At 53.9% G+C, this 19,315-nt stretch overlaps 1 protein-coding gene across 4 annotated transcripts in view; it reads left to right on the plus strand.

Annotated features, from left to right (window-relative positions):
- Positions 1-19,315, plus strand: part of LOC114668901 (contactin-4-like) — a 453,222-nt gene that overhangs the window by 373,978 nt on the left and 59,929 nt on the right. For all 4 annotated transcript variants that reach the window (XM_051921332.1, XM_051921335.1, XM_051921334.1 and 1 more), the window contains exons 9-11: positions 7,536-7,675; positions 12,473-12,602; positions 13,843-13,993. In XM_051921332.1, coding sequence (XP_051777292.1) covers positions 7,536-7,675; positions 12,473-12,602; positions 13,843-13,993 — 421 coding nt within the window. The remainder of the gene's footprint in view (positions 1-7,535; positions 7,676-12,472; positions 12,603-13,842; positions 13,994-19,315) is intronic.

Below are 19,315 nucleotides of genomic sequence, written 5' to 3' on the forward strand. Positions count from 1 at the left end.
ACGTGGGTGGGTGGACAGGATTAGCGACATGCCGGAGGCCGCTGTGAAGTTCCACTTGAACTGAAGCCCCCCTTCCCTCTTTCTCTCCCCCAATCCTCTGCTACTGTGGCGTCCTAAATCTCCCCGGGTTGACGTCGTCTCTGTGCTCTAACTTATAGTCTGCGGGGCACGGGATGCCATAACTCACGCTGCGCGTCACGATTCCGTCCGCTTATTTATTTCTTCTTCCCGACTCGGAGATGTGTGGCCCATTAAATGATGTCCCCCAGCTAGACATTTATGCGTTTTGGCGTGCGTGAGGTCACATTTTGTGCTCTAATTTGCTCGTTTATAATCCTTGACCTGATATTAATGATCGCTTGCAGTAATTAATCTCAATATTTTTCCCCTTTAAAAGTTCTTGATAAATTTGCTTGATTTGGAATTAAATCAACACAAATGTGAACGTCGGGAGATGGATTACTCGCGCCTCAGACTGTTCATATCTCTTGTGTCTTAAACGTCGCTGTGCTGAGACGAGACGTTGAGCTGGGCATGGTGGTCTCTCACACACACACAAACACACACACTCGCACAGTTTACCGCCCTGCGGTGCCCGGAGCCCCCCCGTTCTTCCACATCTCACTTGTCTGGCCCCTAAAGTCGCTGAACCTTCCTGAGATGTCCTCAAGATCTGAAGATGCCTCAGGTGACGGCCACTTGCTCCTGCCCAGTGGGCCCGCGGGCCTGGCATACCTTCAGCTGATTGGATTCCGTTGTATTTGGCACAACCTGCGGTGCTGGAGAGTGGCGAGTGCTGCCCGTCTGTACTCGTACACTGCATTGCTGTCAAATGAAAGCCTTTCATTGTGAAGACCACCGCTGGCCGCCTGCACACGCTCTGTTACGATTCTGTCCGCCTCGATAGCAGGCCGTCTGACCCAAAAGTGTAGGCCTCACCACTCCAAGGTGGCTGAGCCCCAAACTCAAGATGCAGGCCTACGGCCCACACGGGCCCAATGGGGGGTGAAACACATCTGGAAAGGGGGGAAAACCAAAAACCCCCGTCCCCCCAAAACAAAGTCCATTCATAAGTCGAAGTCATCTTAGACCTCCGGTGATGTACAAAAGAAAGGAATGAAGAAAAAAGGTCTGCTTAAGGGGCCAAGCTGAAAGAGAACAGACGCGGTCAGAGACCACCTGGGGGCCGGGCCTACATCTCACAGCGTCTTGTCATTTATAACGCAGAGCTCCCCGGCGCCTTTGTTTGCCTCCGCATCCATCGACTGCGACTCGTCTCCTTTCTGAAGGCGTGGCGTGACGGTCACATGGTCCTCGCGAGCGCCCGTGTCATCGTCCCGCCTTGTGATGTGTGCTGCCAGTCTGTTCTGTCATCGCTCGTGTGACTCGGCCCCTCTGGTTACAGGCATTTGTTTTCTGCTCCCACGCTGGTTTCTTGCCTCTGACTTCACGTCTTTCTAATCCCTGGAGCTCTAGTTAGGGTGGTCTGTGAAAGGCATTAGTGCAGCTCATCTACCGCTGGTGGGCGCCGTACCCTCCGTTAAGCCCAAGCGCTTTCACTGATTTGGAGGAGTGGGCGGGGCCATGTCATGTGACCATTGCCTGCAGCTCTCCGGCGTGGCGCCCCCCTGTGGCTGAGAGCAGGACTGTGGCGTTTCCATTTGTACTCGCAGTGTTGCCGTAGTTTTCCATTCTTCACTCTCTCTTGTTCTTTTCTTATTATTTCTTTCCGTGGATTTTGCTCTCTTGATTGTATCCTAATAACGGAACAAGGCAGACATGGGGGGCAAATGACAGCAAGTGATGAAGGCCTGACACCTGGCAGTGACATGGAGGACGTGTGTGTGTGTGTGTGTGTGGGAGGCTTTATCTCCATTTTTATGATCTTCTCTCCACTTTGCCAGGTTTTCTGGTTATTTGAGCTGCCATCTTCTAGTTCTGAGTCCGTCCATCCATCCGTCTTCCAAACCTGCTTACCCAGAGGAGGGTCTCGGGGCAGGAGGAGTGTATGCCAACAAGTACTGGGCAGGAACGACAGGTGGATGGGGTGAACACACACTCACTCACACTCACACACTCTAGGAGAAGAGGCCCGCAGAGGGTCCGTTGGTGACACAGTGCCCTGGTGAGGAATGTGGCTGTCCTCTGTGAAGCGAGCCGAGGATGAGGAGGAGATCAAGGAAGGGATAAAATGAAAAGTGTGACCTGAGATAGAGAGTGGACTGTGAGGACCACCAGGACTTGGGTGTCAGTACTGCGGCTCTGCTCAGAGTGGATGTTATGGGGTCTGCTGCTGGCTTGATGGAGGGTCACGTCCTCAACATGACATCCAAGGAGCCGAAGTCGAGAGCTTTTCGTATGCCAGGGAGTGTGGGGGGTCCGTTGGCATTGGAGTCTTGGAGAGTCCTGGTAGAAACCACTGAAGTCCGGAGCAGGTGGCAGCACCAACCCCATTGTTGGACCAGTTGTGGTACAAAGCCTAGGAATGAAGAAGTGAAATGCTGTGCCACCCAGCCAGCAGATATGTTGGCATAGCGAGGTCCCATCTCAGTACCTGTTGCAACGCCCCTGACTCGTTCTCATAAGAGGGGTCATTGAGTCTGGTGAAGGGGGGGGGGGGGGTTCATGTGAGGGTCCAGGACTGGAGATCTCCCCCCCCCCCCCCCCAATTCCTTATTTCCAGTTGGTGAGTTTTGGGGTTGGCTCCGAGCGCTCGTGTGTTCTTTGGCTTTTTTCACATCACTTCACCTCCTGATTTCTTCTGCTGCAGTTGGCACACGTCATGAAGTGGCGTAGAGACACGAAGATCAGGAGTCACCCGTCCCTTCACGTCCTCGTTGGATGTCACCTCCCCGTGTCCTTTACCCCCACGTCCACTCCGCTCATCTTTAACTTTCAGCACATTTCAGTTATTTGAGTCCTCACTCATCCCCCTTCTGAAATTGAACTCGCACTTTCATGCCAGTCTCCGTGTTGGAAACGAAACAAAACGCCTTTCCTGGTTGGTTCTTTCAGGTTTGTGTCACATTTCTTCCGGGTTTTCATAGTTGGAATGAGGGGATACGGGGGGCTAAATGGTGACGAGAGAAAAGCCGACAGACAAACTGAGCTGAGAGGCGGCGGCGCTTGGTGCTGTCCCCCCAGCGTGGCCGTGTTAGGGCAACTCGCCCAGGAGTGGTGCCTGGCATCACCAGGGTAGGCGAGCGGGGATGGTGGGCCGTGGAAGTGACGCTGTGCCCCCTGTGTCAGAGCCGGCATGTTCTCCCCACTCCTCTGCTTCTTATCCCCCATCACAGCCCCGCTGGCACCTCCCCATTGGGTTTGCCTGCATGTGCCACCTGGTGTGCCAGTGGCGGGCGACTCCTCCAATCGGCTCGTTTTTCTCCGATGTTGAACAGGATTTAGTGCTAATATTATTGAAAATATGAATAGTTTTGTTCCCTTCACGCTCGCACTTGGCTACTCTTGCAGAGACGGCTTTTACTTGAAATTCAATTTGCTTTTGGCTTCTGCGGAAACGGAAATTCTGGGAGGAAATTTATGATCTTATAAAAGGGGGAATAGATGGAAAAAGTCCCCTAATGAAAAGTGGATTGCAGCCATATTTTACTTCGCTATTGCTGGCTGTGTATTTAGCTTAGCCAGTCATTTTGTAAGTAGAGGAAGAAAGATAAATGTAATTGTGACCTGCCACCTGACGCTCCTGATTTGCTATTTCTCCGCGCCAGCGCCACCGCGGTTAATACTCATTTAATAAGATAAGGAATGAAACAACGCTGGGGCTGCCCGCGCCCTTGTGACGTGTGTCTCGTTTCCGCCTTTTCATTTCCCAGCCCACATTTGTTTTGTTAAGTGGGCCTGTGCCGCTGTGCCCGCTCACCTGCCCGCTATAGGAAGTCGACTCCAAAGTGACGAGCTGCTGACTGATAAGGACCAGCGCATTCCTCAAACAGCTGGAGGTGCGGATTTCACATTCGGTTTTCTACTCCGCAGTCCCAGGTTCAGTTTGGCTCCTGGGAGTTTGCCGCTCTTTTCTGTCCGTTTCCATTACGGGTGGCACAGAAATCGATTGGCTCCCGGGCGTCGCCCCCTCCGGTTTGGCCCCTGAATTGCCTGCTCGCCGTTTGTGTGCCTACGTCGTCATGTGAGCTGCACTTCATCATCACAGATGGCGCCCTGGCCTTACCGTTTATGGACTATCGTGTGCCCTTCACCGCGGTAATAAACAAAGCGGAAGGGCGAGGCAAGGGGTCCTCAGTCAGACTCCAAGTGGTCTTCTTCAGGACTGCACTGCTGGGGACCCCCAGCTTTTCTTACCACGCGTGATGTGACTTGTCAGATGGGCCGAGTGTAGGCGCTCCGGACGTCGGTCTACTCGATGGAAGGTCGCCAGGCTGGTCAGATGGAGCGGCCGCTTGGCATTTGGATGTGTTTGTGTACCCAGATGATACCACCCTGTTAGGAGACAGCAAAGTAGGGAAGGAGCCCTGGGCAGACCTACTAAGGGGCGCACACTAAGGACAGTCTAACACTGTGGACACCGAGGGGCACCGCTTTGGTAGCTAAAGGGGCATGCACTCCGCCCGCCTAGAGCTCCATTTGGGCTTCCACAGGCACTGGCCCAGGTTGGGCATAGGAAGCAAAAAGCATTTGCCAAGCGTCACGTGGAGGGTCCGGCCGAGATGTGGTCTGCCCAGAGCCCACCAGCTGACTCGGGCGGCCAGCGTTTAAGAGGGGCACTCATTTGAATCCTGCCATCCTGAGCGCCTCGGGCCCCCGATAATTAAACCATAAATTCATTTGATGAGCTGCGCCTCCAGCCGAGTGTGTCGTTTGGGGGGCTCCACTCTGAGACCACCGGCTCCTGCTAAATGTGAAATGGCGGGAGAGTTTGCTGCTTGAAGTGCGGACCTCCTCCTAATGAGGCGTGTGGTGGGCCGAGCGGCGGCTTCATGACCTCATCGTAATCGGATTGGAGAGGAGAGGAGCAGCGACCCAAAGGGGGCACACAAACACACACGCGCGCCCGCCTGCCCCCTGCTGACGAGGCCTGGTGGGAGGTCCGCAGTCACATTTAGCGTTTCTCCCCGTCAAAGGCGCACTTCCCTCCGTTTTTATTGGCCGGCTGTGGCTTGTGCTGAGGTTGGCGTGACGGACCCTCGACTCGTGACTTTGGCCTCTCGCTTCTCTCGTTGTCCTTCAGATTTTGCTTGTCGTGTTGACACACTTACTGTATGTGAAGCACCTTGATGATGTTTACGGGTGGCACTGCTGGCCCATGAGGACAAGTGTACCGGAGTGGCACTGCTGCCATGACGCCCTGTCTGTGCTTGTGGGCGTCTGTTCTCAGACTCTGTATTCAGCTGTCTGCTAAGGGGGTCTCTGGGTGGCACAGCGTGCCCCTGCAGCCGTGGGGTTAGGACAGATACCGGTGCAGCAGAGAGGACACTCAAAGCCACCCTCCATCCCTCTCAAAATGACAATTTCCAAATGTCAGACTGTGGGAGTGGGCACAGAGAGAGCTGGTTACATAGATGTGAAAGGCACTATATAGTAGTGAGGCCTTTAATTCGGGGGAGCCTCAGGGGGCCATGCCCACCACGTCACACTGACAGGCCCGTCCTTTAATGACGACTTGTGAGTTTTAAGTCAACAGTTAACTTTTCTATCATCCTTGGCATGCTTGCACTCTGGTCCGGATGCCCAACATGTCATTGGACCCTCAGCCTTGAAGTCGAGGTCACTCGAGCCCCCCAAGTGTTGAGTGCCCGGAAGCCGTGGCTCACAGGTCAAAGCAGTGCCATCCCGAGTGCCCGTCACTGTGGTCTGCCTGTAAAAGGAGTGGGCGCTGCCCTGTTCTTATTGGCGCGCACTGATGGATTTCCAAGATAATAAAAACAAATAAGGAAAGCGGCGCACGTTCGCCAAGATTTATTGTCTTGAAACCTGTAAATGTCTGACTTATTTTATTTATTTATTTATTTATTTATTTTTCTGCATCATCTTCCAAGGACAATTTAGGAGAAAATAAAATCCATAAAATTGCAGGGGAATTACTTCTTTAATCAGCGTTTCATTCTGAACCTGCGTGTCTCTGTTAGAAGCTGTCCGTGACGCGGAGGGCCGAGGCGGTTTGTGCCGGTTCACGCGGGCGGGCATCGCTGATGAGTTTGTGCCAGGCAGCGCCATTTGTTTAGCAGTCATGAATTTTTGATTCTTTATGCATTGCTCCTGTCGGCCCCCACAGTAAAGGAGGTCTGATGAAGAAGCGACAGGCGCTGCGGGTTTGGGGTCGGAGGTGCCATCCTAATGCACCCAGAAGATCTAAAAGATCTGTGAGTGGATGGGAGCGCCGGGACTCTGCCAGGTAGGCACTTTGAGGAGAAGCCCACTAGGTGGCACATGGCAGGCAGAGATCTGTCAACATGGAGGACAGTGCAGTCGCACAGAGGAGTCCAAATATGGAACTGGCACTTCACTGCGATATGCAAATCGGACCCCAGTTATGTGTGCCCTGCCAGTAGCTGGCATCATGTCAAGGCGCTATATTAGCCCAGGCCTACAATACAGGTGGTCTCTGACCTGAATCAGATACTCGCCAGCTGGCTCATTTCAAGAGTGTGTGTGTGCAGTAAAGCTGACTTTGTGACTCTCAGCACTTCTGTAAGTGGCGCACAGGCTGGTGAAGGGGCACACCAGGGGCACATGAAGTGCTGCGGGGTGGCAGGCAGCCTTAATAATGTCCTATTACTTTACATCACATTGTCACTTATTTCAGTTTAGAGCCGTAATGGTGGACTGGGCCACATGGAGGTGAGGAGCCAACGGGCAGCCTTGTGTTTCCAGGTCCTGTGCCACTCTTAATGCTCCTGTAGCAGTGAAGCGCCCATCCAGCCTTTATTTTCTACAGTGCCTTTCCGTGCCCGTTAGTGTAACCTTGGTGCTCCCCAGGCAGGTGAAGAGGTCTCCTGCCGTCGCAGTGCCCAAAACGGTTTTAACGTGCACGTCTTTAACCACAAGGCCACATTACATGTCTGAGTAATTAAACTGTGAGCTGAGGGGCGAACGGGCAGCCTGATCAGCTGTGCCACGCGCTCCTTTGAGTTTGACGTGACCCTCTGTGAAGAAGCAGGAGCTTCACTTCCGAACACCGACAGCTTTATGGACATAAAAAGATTAGAGGAAAAATGAAGGGTTTCATCTCTATGGCCACCCACCCTGAGGATTGATTCCTGGCAGCCTGGCACGAGCACTCAAAGCCTCCGCAGCTTCTTTGAAGTACAGTATGTCGGACACTTTATGATTAGACATTAACATGGTTAAATCACCAAGGTTAATCAAAGATGGCCCATCACTTATTGAAGCGCAGCTTGGCCCCCCGGAGGACAGCCTTGTATTAAACGGGTGCCATGTAGAGGAATTTGAAGAGCACGGCCGGATTTGAAAGCGGGCAGAGGAGATGGCAGTGCCTTGTTGTCCTTGCCCGTCTCCCTCGCCACGGCTCTTATTTGTTCTGTTACTCTTTCTGTTTGCAGCTCAGCCTCACTGGGTCCAGAGAATAAGTGATGCCCACATGTCCATCGATGACGGCCTGTCCTGGGAGTGCAGGGCCAGCGGGAAGCCAAAGCCCTCCTACAAGTGGCTAAAGAACGGGGAGCCCCTCGAGACGGTCGAGGTAAGAGAGCCGCGCCCACTCGGGTACTGGGCGCCAGTGCTAGCGTCGGGGTCCTGCCATTGTTTGTGCCGTTTTCATTCTCATCGCTGCGTAGAGTCGGCTGCAAGGGGCTTAGGGTCTTTGGGCAGCTTTACGGTGCCACTGCAGGGTGGCATTGACGGTTCAAGCCCTGACATTGACTTGATAATAGAAGGCCGTCAACAAACGCAGTGAAGGGCACCTGGCGATGGCACTCCTGTTTGACTATCGTGACACATTTGGTGAGCACAGGCTGGTGACTGTGTGTGACACAGGTGACAGCTCGAGGCTGGGGTCTAGGGCCTTAGCTGCCACACTGGTCCCCCGAGTCGGACCCCCGGTCCAGTCACTGCCGTGTTCTCCCCGTGTGCTCGTGGGGTCTCCTGCAGTTTTCTTGTCACAGCCTAAAGACATGGGGGGGTAGGTCACATGGCAGCCTGTGCCAGTGTGTGGGTGGCACTGGGTCGCTCCCTTTCTTCTTTCTTATTGATTAATTGTGTTTGCCGTGCATCGATAGTCAGATTTGGGGACATTTCAGTGTCACCCGTCTAACGAAACTGAATCAAGTCTGGAAACGACACTGGATGGAGAACCCATTGTGTCTTGACTCTGTGCCAGCGCTGCCAGTTTCACCCAAGGCAACACTGGCATGGCGGCTCTTGCTGCGTTCCTTTGTAGCAATGCGCCTCTGAGACCTGCCAGCTGCCACACGTCTCCAAGTCCGCCTTCTCGGTACTCACAGAGACTGTTTGAGCGGGGGTCCCTTCAGACCAGAACGAGGACACACAGCCTCTTAAGGGGTCCCTGCACCTCTGGGGTACTCCGGCAGCAGAAACGAACCTCAACGCTGCGCCCCAGTGGACGGCTTCGGTCCTGCCGGCCCCTCTCTCAGCTACTCGTCGCTAACGGGAATCCAAATGAGAAGGAAGCCAAAGGTCCCCCAGCAAAGGGGGTCCTCAGCTGAGGTCTTAGTAAGGCACAATTGTCAAGCCAAGCGCCGTCCCCACACCGCCATCCTTAGACAGATGGGAGGAGCCCCAGCCAATCCCTAATGTGTGGGTGGGGCTAGGGGCGGGGCCAGCACCCCATTCTGACAGTTGCCCTTTAAGTTTACTGTCTGGCACCAGCAGTCAGGAGGACTTGACACTCTGTGTGGGTATCTGTGCCCTCGACTGGGTGGCACACTGCCTGTTTGCTATAACACTCTCTCTTTCTGCTATACTGGCACCCTCACCCATGGCCTTTGCAGGGCACCGGGTGCAGGTCTTGGTGCCCTCCAGAGGCTCTGATCCTCATCGACTGGCATGCCAACTTGTCCCTTTGTTGCCAGTTGTAGGGCTTTTTCTCTTTCCTGGGAGACTGGACTTGGCTCCCTTGTTTTCCTTCACAGTTATGGCACTTCTGCCATCTCTGCCAGCTGGTGTGTCGGTGATTAAGAAAGACGCAGAATCAGAACAAACACGTGAAAAGCCCCAAAGACGCCAGTGCAGTGAAGCCCAGCCGAGTGTAGAGAGCTGTCAAGGCTGGCGAGGGGGCATCACTTGAAGTTGTCAGAGCCCATTTGGTAATCGCTCATCTGATGCTTCTGTGAGACAAGACTGGTGGAGAATGGAGGGCAGGAAGAAGTGGCATAGCGAGGACTGGGTGGGCACTCCATCAAAGGTCAGCAGTCCTTATTGAAGGGCTGTGGAGATGATGGCACTGCAGAGACCCTTGTTGTGGTTCCAAGGAGGCAAGTAGGCTAATGACAAAGGCACAGAGAAGTGCACATGTGCCAGGAAAAGTGGGCGTGGCTTTGTTTGCTGCCCGCGTGATGATTGGTCTACCCTAAACAATAGCCTTCTGTTGGTCTAACTGTTTATTGCTGAGTATCAGAGGAAGACTGTGGTGAGGGTCCGTTTGGGACCCCTGATTACCACGGGGTGTTTCATGTACGAGAGTAGTGGTAGAAGTCACCAACATTCACCATGCTACTCCACTCCCTGGCTACACAAGAGAAAATAGTTAAGTGTGGTGGACTGGCATCTCATGCCCCCCCAACAGCAGCACAAGGGTCCTCAGTAAGTTACCAAAGGCTGGGTAGACGGTCAGAGCATTCGTCACCCGCTGAGGGGACCCGTCTACGTCGCCACTTATGGGCCCTTCAGTGCCAGCCTGCTGCCAGGGGTCCCAAGGCTGGTCCTCGATGACCAAGTGGACTCCAAGGTACAGTGGCCAGTGGAGTCACTGGCAGCGCCCACGGACATGTGACCAGTGGCTGTCTAATCACGCTGGGAGGCTTTAATTAAAACTGATGGCCTAAGCGGCGCCATCCACAGGCGGACCCTCGTAACTGTGCCCCCAACTTGTCCTTCGTTTCTCCGATTCGTTTTATTTACCTCTGAATTAGCGAGTGGCATGTGAATCCGCATTTTATGTTAACAGACAAATTCAGGCTGCAGCTGTTAAGAGCGGACCCCCTTACAGAGCTGTCGGCGAATTCACCAAAGGGGCTCTCACAACCTCCCAAATGTCACGCTGAAGCACCGTGGCTTTTAATCAATTGGATAACAAAAGGTCATGAAAACGGTGCCAAGCGGGCACAGCGTCTTATTCATTGTAATAAATCGTCCACGTGGAACACCCAAACGTGAGGACCGCCGCGCCCCTTGTGAACCCACGGCGGCGCCCGTCAGCCGTAACTACGCGCTCTGTGAAGCCTTTGTGGCAACGTGCGCTCCGTTTGGTCACATTTTAGGGACGCTGTGAGAAAACGACTTCTGAATGACGTGAGGCATTGGGTGCCCGCCACGTAGATGTCTGCCCCACTCGGGCCCACGACCTCCTGGAGACTCCTGCCGTTGGGTCGACGCTTTGACTCACGTTGGCTTTTAATTTCATTAAGACGATGACGTCGCCCGACTCCCCATCCGTCTCGGCGGTGCCACGGCCGTTCAAGCGTCCCCCGTCGTGGCAGTGAATTACAGATGTCACGCAGTGGGAGACGAGTCGTCTTGACGGATTCTGCCTGATCAGTTAAGCGTACGGCGGCACCGGCAGCAATGAAGACAAATGGCGCTCCAGAAACTGTGCCCGCTGCCCTGCGCCGCTGGCGTTCACGTGTCTGCCACGTCAAAGAAGTGTGCTCGATGGATGTCCTGGAGCGCTGGGTGGCATGGGCCTCTGTCTTGTTGGCTTTCTGTCAGTGTCCAAAGTGATGTCAGTGGTGATAGGTGGCAGCTCCACCAGGGAGCCCTGCGATAGGCTGGCATCACCCGCTCTGTGGACATCATACATCCATACGGTCCCTACGTCCACAAACTGGCTAAGTCCAGCTCGTCGATGCGCTTAGCCCCAAGCCCGTCATGAACGTGGCGTCAGGCGGACCCTCACTCGCATTGGGCACAGCTTGAGGATATCCTGAGCTGCAGGTCTTTGGGGACGGGCAGGGAGAACCCGAGATCAGTGAAGCAGTAGCCCATGCCAGTGTGCCACCCACTTAACCCTTACAGCTGCAGGGGCTCTCTCTGTACTGGCATTAATGTAGGTTTCTGGCAGTGCCATGGTGGTATGGTGGACCGGTGGGGGTGATCTTGGAGGAACTGGCATTTTATTCCATTGAGGGGTACTGCTGAGTCCATTTCTTTTGTGTTTTTTCTCCCCGGTGGATCACAGGCAGGGGCAGTGACGTGGTCGGGGTCTCCCAGTGGTGGGATTTGAAGTCCAAAGCCTTGAGTACTGTGCCAGCGGGCAGGACATTGGGGAGCCATCTTTGGTCCCAAACGCGCTTAAGGGTGCAGGGCTGCCTGGGACCACAAGAGGGAGCGCCAGCCTGGTGTTTCAGAAGGTCAGCTGTCTGGAGATTTAAAGACGTATGTCCAGTAGGTGGCACCCTCTGGACATTGTCCATGTTTAACACTCGTGGTTTGCCACTTTGCCTTTCTTTAAGGAGAGCGCCCCGTCCAGTGCCAAAGCTGCCAGGTGACATGCCAGCAGTGCCTCCCTGAGGAAGTCCTGTAATGTGCGCCCCCTGGGCTCATGGTGTGAGGCGCTATATACACGTCTTGTATTAGCCAGCCAGCTGGTGAGGCCCGCTGCTGTACAAAGTTTGCATTTGAGAACGGCGACGGGCGCTTTAATTGATTGTAGGGCCTCAGAGCTGCGCTGTGCTGTTCTTTCTAACAAGTGTAGCGCGCCAGCTGACAGAAATTACAGAATTTATTATAAATGATAGGACGAGAAAATGCATGGAGGCTGTAATGGTGTCTGTTCCCCAAGCAGAAGCTGTTCCCCCAGGACAGGAATAAAATAGATCAGCAAATTGGCAGTACCAGGCACTTGGCAGCGCGCCCACTTCTGCCGAGCAGCCGGCAGAGGAGAAGAAAAGAAGGAGGAGAAGAGGAGTGGCCTGACACGGGAGAAGTGACAGGAAACCTGCCGTGTGACAAACGGGCAGGCCGGGCGCAAGTGTGTGCGCATGTGTGTCGTCGGCGGGAGAGCGGTGCCAGCCAGGTCGCCATCTTTTAATAAGTGATGAGTCCTGAAAATAAATAAGGCGCTAAAATGAAAGCAGTGGCACCAGGTGGGGCAGTGGGTGGCTTCAAGCCTCGGTGGGTAGGATCTGCGGCCCCTGCTGGGGCACCTGGGCTTTACAGTCGCTGGGGCAGAAGGGGCGGAGTCAGCTGCTGTCACCTCAGATGGGGACCCTCGGGGGTGTGTGTGTTTGTGCAGGACCCCCTCTCAGTGTCTCCCCCTGTTGATCTGCTCACAGAAGTGACTTTTCATTTTTCTTTTCCCAAGGAAAGAATTCAGGTGACCAACGGCGCCCTCACCATCTCCGCCTTGAACCTCCTGGACTCAGGGATGTACCAGTGTGTGGCTGAAAACAAGTACGGCGAAATCTACTCCACGGCCGAGCTGCGAGTCATAGGTGGGTCTCGTCGCCGTCATTCCTGTGGTGCCGAAGCCCCGCGCCTCCCCCTCCGTGTCGCTCTGTTTTGCAGCCTGTCAGACTCTAATGTCCTCCATTACTTTCCGGCATTTTATTGTCGTGTCACCGGATTAAACAACAATGTGACGACATGATGAGATCCATCACTTGGCGTCATCGCCAGAGCGCTTATCGCCTGCATTTCATTTCGCCTGCGCCGAGTTTATTAGCGACGCCGCCGCAGGACATTCATCACCATCGCACAGACAGCTCAACTTTTACTTTCATTGGGGGCCGCCATAAAAACACCAGGGGTGGAGACGGAGTGGGGACCGCGACTGGGGGCTCCTCGGCCCCTTGTGACACACAGCCAGCATGGGGACCAAAAGATGATCTGGCGGCCGTGTCAGTCACCTAGCTGTCACTTACGCGGTGGTACTCAAAAGTGGGGTACAGCAAGCCTCGCTCGGAGAAGAACATCAGTGTTGGGGGGATAAATGGAAAAGGACGTGACAGGACAGGGTGGGCCTCAAGGGAGGAACACTGATTAAGAACACCGGGGCTCAGACGAGACGGAAGGAAAAGAACAGAAAAGACGCAACTGGGGACGGGGGACATGAAAGGGACCTGCTGCTGTCAGGAGAAAGTGGACAGCAAAGGGGCAGCAGGGAATGAATTGAGAGTTCCATTATATAGCGCCTTTCACATCCATCTATCTGTCTATTATATAGCGCCTTTCATTTTCGTCTGCGCTCTTCTCGTCTGTTATATAGCGCCTTTCATTTTCGTCTGCGCTCTTCTCGTCTGTTATATAGTGTCTTTCCCCTCTCCCTGTCTGTCCATCCTATGTAGCGCCTTTCCTACCCGTCCACATCTTACTCTGCTTTTCTATTCCATGTTCATAACTGGCTTCTGCTTATTGAGATTTTCACTCCAGCCATCTTAATGCCAGTGGCTGACCTCTAGTGCCACCCATATGCCCAAAGCGTCACAAGCAGAACGTGGTGACACTCGTCTTCACCTCAGGACCCTGGACGCGTGCTCACGTGTGACAGCTGGCCGGGGCAGAGGTTCCCCTCTCACGTCCCAGCTGCCCTTTTTGGGGGGGCGTGCTGTAAGTTCGTTTGTGATTTTGGAGCTCGGTGACCCTGAAGCCCACCTTTCGGTCCCCGACGAGTAGACTGGGCTCTGAGTAGTGGATGTTGTTTCATTTCACTTCCTCTCCATGACTGTTTTTCAGCTGTGGCCCCCGACTTCTCGGAGAATCGCCTGAAGAGGCTCTCGATGGTGAAGGTGGGCGGTGAAGTTGTCATTCACTGCAAGCCCCGGATGTCTCCCAGAGGAATCTTCTCCTGGAGCAAAGGGAACGAAGCCCTGCGAGAAAACGAGAGGTAATTGAGCGCCAGCGCCGCCAGTAGCCTGATGGTCAAAGTCACCAAAGGCGTGGATTGCCACTTAGACGTGTGACAGGGGCGTCCTTATTATGGGGACTTCATTCCATCAGCCAAGGTGGCATAAAGCCGAAGAGCAGAATATCTGTTTTTCTTTTGTCATTCTTGTCAAACGTCTCATCATAAACTTGAGCTGGTGGGTCACATTTGGTCACAGATCATTGGGACCCTCGCTCCGGAGGGCTTTGTCACTCGTAGAGAACTCGGCCACACGGCAAAAAGCAGGACGATCACACACACTTTGGCACATCCAAAGTAGGACGGGGTCGGGATAAAAACTGACCTGGAAAATGAAGTAGAAAAAAGTTTGGTGGGCAGAAGCTCCACATGCAGGGCATGGTCACGGGGGGCTGTGGGGACCCAGAGAGGCTGTCAAGCACTGTGTGTGTGTGGGCCTAAGAGGAACAAGCAAAGGACCCCCTAAGCAGGGGGCCATCTGCAGGCTCAGGAGCAAAGACCCAGCCGAGCCAGTCATCTGTCACCTCAGCGTGCCAGCCTGGCCCACTCGCCGTCGTGCTGTCACTTTACCCCATCTGCTCTGTGGCTCTGCAGTGCCACAGCACCGGGATGAGAAAGTCACCTGACTTGGAACGACTGTGTGTGTGTAACACCTTCCTGTGCCCAGTGGCACCCTGGCATCACCTGAGTGTCCTGAAGGAAACCAAACCTGGCACAGTTTGGTACACGGTGCCACTTTTACCTGCCTGGGCAGCACAGTTTCCTTCTGTTATATAACTGCAGTATCTCCTTATGCACGAGGGAGGGAGTGAGGCTGGCAGGTGGTCTCAGATGGTATACGTGTGATGGGTCCACAGACAGTCGGGGTCAACTTGCCACCATAGCTGAACCTATCAAATGGTGATGATGATGATGAGGAAGGTACCGCAGTCCTCCAATGAGCACGAGGGCTGCCACTGGTGTCCTTGTCACGTCACGTCACATGGTGTCCTCTGCTGCACTGAATTAGCTACAATAGTTCAGCCAGCCAGGCTCCTCCCACCACCCTCTGGTGCCACTTCATGTCAGGTGTGGCCCACTCCCTGTTGCCCTAAGTGCCCTTGATGGCATCTACATAGTGTGCCCACTGTTGGGATGCTTTGAGGACCTTCATATTTGTGTGGCATGAACAGCATGGACCCCTCAGGCCTTCTCCTCTCCGGTGCCCCATAGGCCTGTTTGTTGCTGTTTTGAGTGATAAAGCATGGCACCCCCTGGCGGTGCCAGTGTAAGGGCTGGGCTTTGGTGTGTTACTCCTCTGAACTGTTTAATGGACACCATGTGATGGATGTGAAAGGCGCTACATATTAGAGAGACAGGTAGGTAACTAAACATGAATGGCACTATATAATCGTCAGATAGCTTCAGTGCCACCTTGGGGTCTTTGTCTCACTCCCCTTGCAGCGCTTTTTGTCCTCTCAGTTTGGCCGTTTTCTTTAAGTGTCCCTTTAACAAAACATCCATGGCCATCACCGGGCGCCGACCACAGCTGGCAGATTCTTGGACTCCACTAGTGGTGAGCCCTTTGAGCACAGCAGTGCATGGCCGTGTCATTTAAACCGTTTGGCTGTGACACTCTGCATGCCACGCACTGGTCACGTGAAATCCAGAGGCAGGCGGGCCGAGTCAGCAGGGTCCACGTCCCACCTCTTCACCCAAATCTTTCAGGCATGGAGGGTTTAGAAACTGGAGAGCATCTCAGCGAAGGGGCAGCTGTCCCCGTGGGCGCCGAGTGGTCGAGACTGGGGACGCTTTACGGCTCTCAAGGTCACAGTGAAGGTGGCAAACCTGAAATGGACGTGCAGCTGGGCACCGGCGCCCCTCTCATCATCGTGAAGGCCAGGCAGAGGCCATCAGGCCACACCTCGTCACTCCTCAGCAGACAAAGGACGAGGGCCGCTGCGGAAGTCCTCGATGGGAGTGACTAGCGAAATCACGGTGGTGTCACTGTCATCGGTGGGGTCATCGGGACTCTTCAGTTAGTCACTCTGTTTAGGGCACTTTGACTTGTCAACATGTATGACCGCCACCCGGGCACCCCGGCAAGTTCCAGATCTCGGGTTTAAAGGGGGGCATCACCGAGGATGAGGAGGGTCTCTGCGGACCTTCTAATGTAAGGGTTGTGTGGTGGGCAGTTGGACTCGGGGGACCATCAAGGCTTGAGGTTATTCTGAAGAAATCGGGTGGGAGGATTTGGAGAGCTGGTGTGGCTCCTGGAAGAGCAGGACACAAACTGGTGGGACGGGCAGACAGGCGGCCACCTCACATGCTGCCCGAGGGCGGACGGTGAAGAATCCAACGGCCGTCGTCGCTCATGAAATCTCAGTCAGAGCGGAGGGAGCCATCCTGCGAGGGGTGGCACGAGAAGGGCATGGCGCCATTGGATTCTCCTGGTCTCGTTTCTTGCGTTCTCTCCGCACCCCCATCCACCTTCTAACAGGTGGATGTCCACACAGATGTTACCAACACACAGGTGCCCGAATGCCACTTCACGAGGTGCCCGGGCGTCCTGTTCTGTCACCTCTAATGAGTACAGTGGGCTCTAGAACGCCTTCTATTTATAAATATTAAACTAAAGAGCACATGACCTCCATTTGGCACGCGGTATGAATTATGGATGGGGGGGACAAAAATAGCTGAGCCCACTGAGTGCAGGGTGGGCTGAGAAGAAGCAGCTGCGTGGCAAGCAGACAGATAGATGGCAGCCCCCATGGCGAATGCGCCCTCGGCCTGGTGTGCCCGCTGCCCTCGCTTATTACCGCTCTGTGACAAGTGGGAGCCCTTCAGGGGGCTGACGGGCCCTTTTTGTGCTCTCGGTGGTCTCGTCGTCTTGGCGCTCGCAGTTGTTTTGGCAGAAGAGTCCACTGAGTCGGAGGTCCTAAACTGTCATTTTGCAGCTTCTTGCCTCAGTTACGTTTGCTGCTGAATTTTTAGCAGTAGTGCTAATGTTTGTGAAGCGCCATCTGTTGGAATGAAAACTGCCGTGCATTGTATTAGTTTGTGCGTCACACCACTACTATTTTTATTATTATTATTATTATTTCATGGCGTCATTGCTAACTTGAATAGCCTGAATATGTCTGACAGCCAGAAGGACAGAAATCAGACTGCGCTGTCCAGACTGGTGCCCTGATCCCCAATAAATCGCCGACGTTTACATTGATTTGGAGAGAAGATCAGTGGATCAGCGCCAGTCCTTGGGACTCCCACCATGGTGCACCCTTGGCATCTCTCCATGCCAAGACTCACAGTTGGATGTGCCCAAGAGGTAGGACTCAAACCAGCTGAGGGCAGTGCCAGTAGTAGTGCCAAGGTCAGAGAGGGTGGCGAGGAGGATCGTGGACCGTTGTTTAGCGGTCATCACAGTGCAGTTCATCAGATTGTAACTGCACTCCACCATAGCCACACAAAATGGTCTCGCGGTCAGACATGGAAAGGGGCAGGGATGGGCATCGGGGGCGAGGGGTTAGGATGACAGACCCTGCCCATGAAACACCATCATCATTTGCATGGTCAGATGTGGGCGGGTTTCAGCTAGAAGACACAGATCTGACTCCACCCCATCATGGGCTGGATTGGACATCAGACCGTGCTCCGATTAGTCCCACCCCCTTTATCTCATGTCCCAGAGCGAGGGGTAGTTGGACCCTCAACTTCACTGGTGACAAGGCACCTGTCACGTGTCCTCATAAACTGCACTGTTTGGGTTTTTTTCTTCCAACAGATGGCACCAGCTTTAGTGGCGTATCTCGTGTTACATGCGGGCACATTTGAAATCAGCAAATGAAGAAGAGTCAAGTCATCCTGTGAAGGTTTTGTCACCCATCTGATTCTTTGTCCTTTGTGACGAGTCCTTTATTGTCCTTTTTCACGGTTATTTATTTATTGTGAATTGAGGGCACCCAGTAACAGGATGGCAGAACTCAGGTTAGATGGCACTGAGTTTCCTGGCCCTGTGACCGGTCCCCTCACTGTCCCCCCCCCCCCCTCTTCGTGTGGGTATTCACTCAGAGTGTCACCCCCCCGTCACCAGCAAGACTTGACCAATGGCCTCTGGTCCAGAAAGTCCAAAAGGAGAACTCCTGAACAGGCCCCTGGTGACGCCACGTGCCGCTGGCACACCACAGGCTCAGTGCCGCTTCCTAATTGGCTGTGGATGTGGGCTTGAGGGCTGGCAGACTGGCATGTCTTCCCCCAGGCATGAGTGGCCAGCTGCTGGTGATGTATAGCGCCCACCGGGTCGGAGCTGACCACCTCGGCTCGCCTCTCCAGTGTCGTCCAGCGGCCCCTTTAATATCCTTTGTCATTACGGCGCGTGTAAAAGGAGGAATTGACTCATTTGTCAGCCGACGATTACGCTTTGTTTAAACAATAATGGCTTCTGTGTTCCCCTCAATTAGCTTTAATGGATGAGTTTTCATCCCATTTCAAACCGCATTCAATCAGCCCTCCATATGGCTGACAGCATCTTCGCTGTGTTTGTATCCGTCATCTCAATATTAAAAGGCACACCGGCCGGCTAGATGTCACTGGCGCTGCCGCAGCATTCAAGTAACGCGTGGCACACACTCAGAGACGCGCCGTGACCTACTTTCCCAGCTTCTGCGGGAGGCTCGTCGAGTTGAGTCGGTAAAGTGGGCTTCACGTTCTTCGTCATTTCACCTCATCGGGCAAATTTCAAGCAGGGGGCCGACAATTTGAACAAGTGAGGTCGGCCAGTGTGCTGGTCAGTGGCACAGTGTGTGTGGCACACTACTGCCACATGCTGGGTGTGTGCGCCACGTTCTACTCGGTGGCTCAGCACTGGCGCCCCCTTGTGGCTGCTTTGTTTTGACTGGCGGAGAGTTGGACTTGAGGGGCCTTCCCACAGCAGATGAATGGATGCGGTGAGCTCGTCCTCGAGGGTCCTCTTCATGTCACCATGTTGTGGTGGCCTCCTGCCTCAGGCCTTAGTGTCCTGTGAGCAACATACGGCATGTGAAAGGCGCTATATGATCGATAGCTAGAGAAGTGTGAAAGGCGCTTTATAATGCGTTTATAAGGGTCTTATTGTCACGTGTAAAGTCCTAACTGTATGGTATGTGATCATCAACACCTCGTCACTCTCTGGTGCAAACGTTACAACAACATCTACTTATATAGCGCCTTGCAGTGCAAAGTTTAATTCAAGATCTTTTACAAATGGCAGTGGATGGAAACAAAAACAAACAACAATCAATGACATGATTATACCAAGGGGGGAGACCCTCTGGGGTTTCAGGACCT

This window comes from Erpetoichthys calabaricus, chromosome 18 (genome assembly GCF_900747795.2).
Source record: "Erpetoichthys calabaricus chromosome 18, fErpCal1.3, whole genome shotgun sequence".
Classification (NCBI taxonomy): Eukaryota; Metazoa; Chordata; class Cladistia; order Polypteriformes; family Polypteridae; genus Erpetoichthys; species Erpetoichthys calabaricus.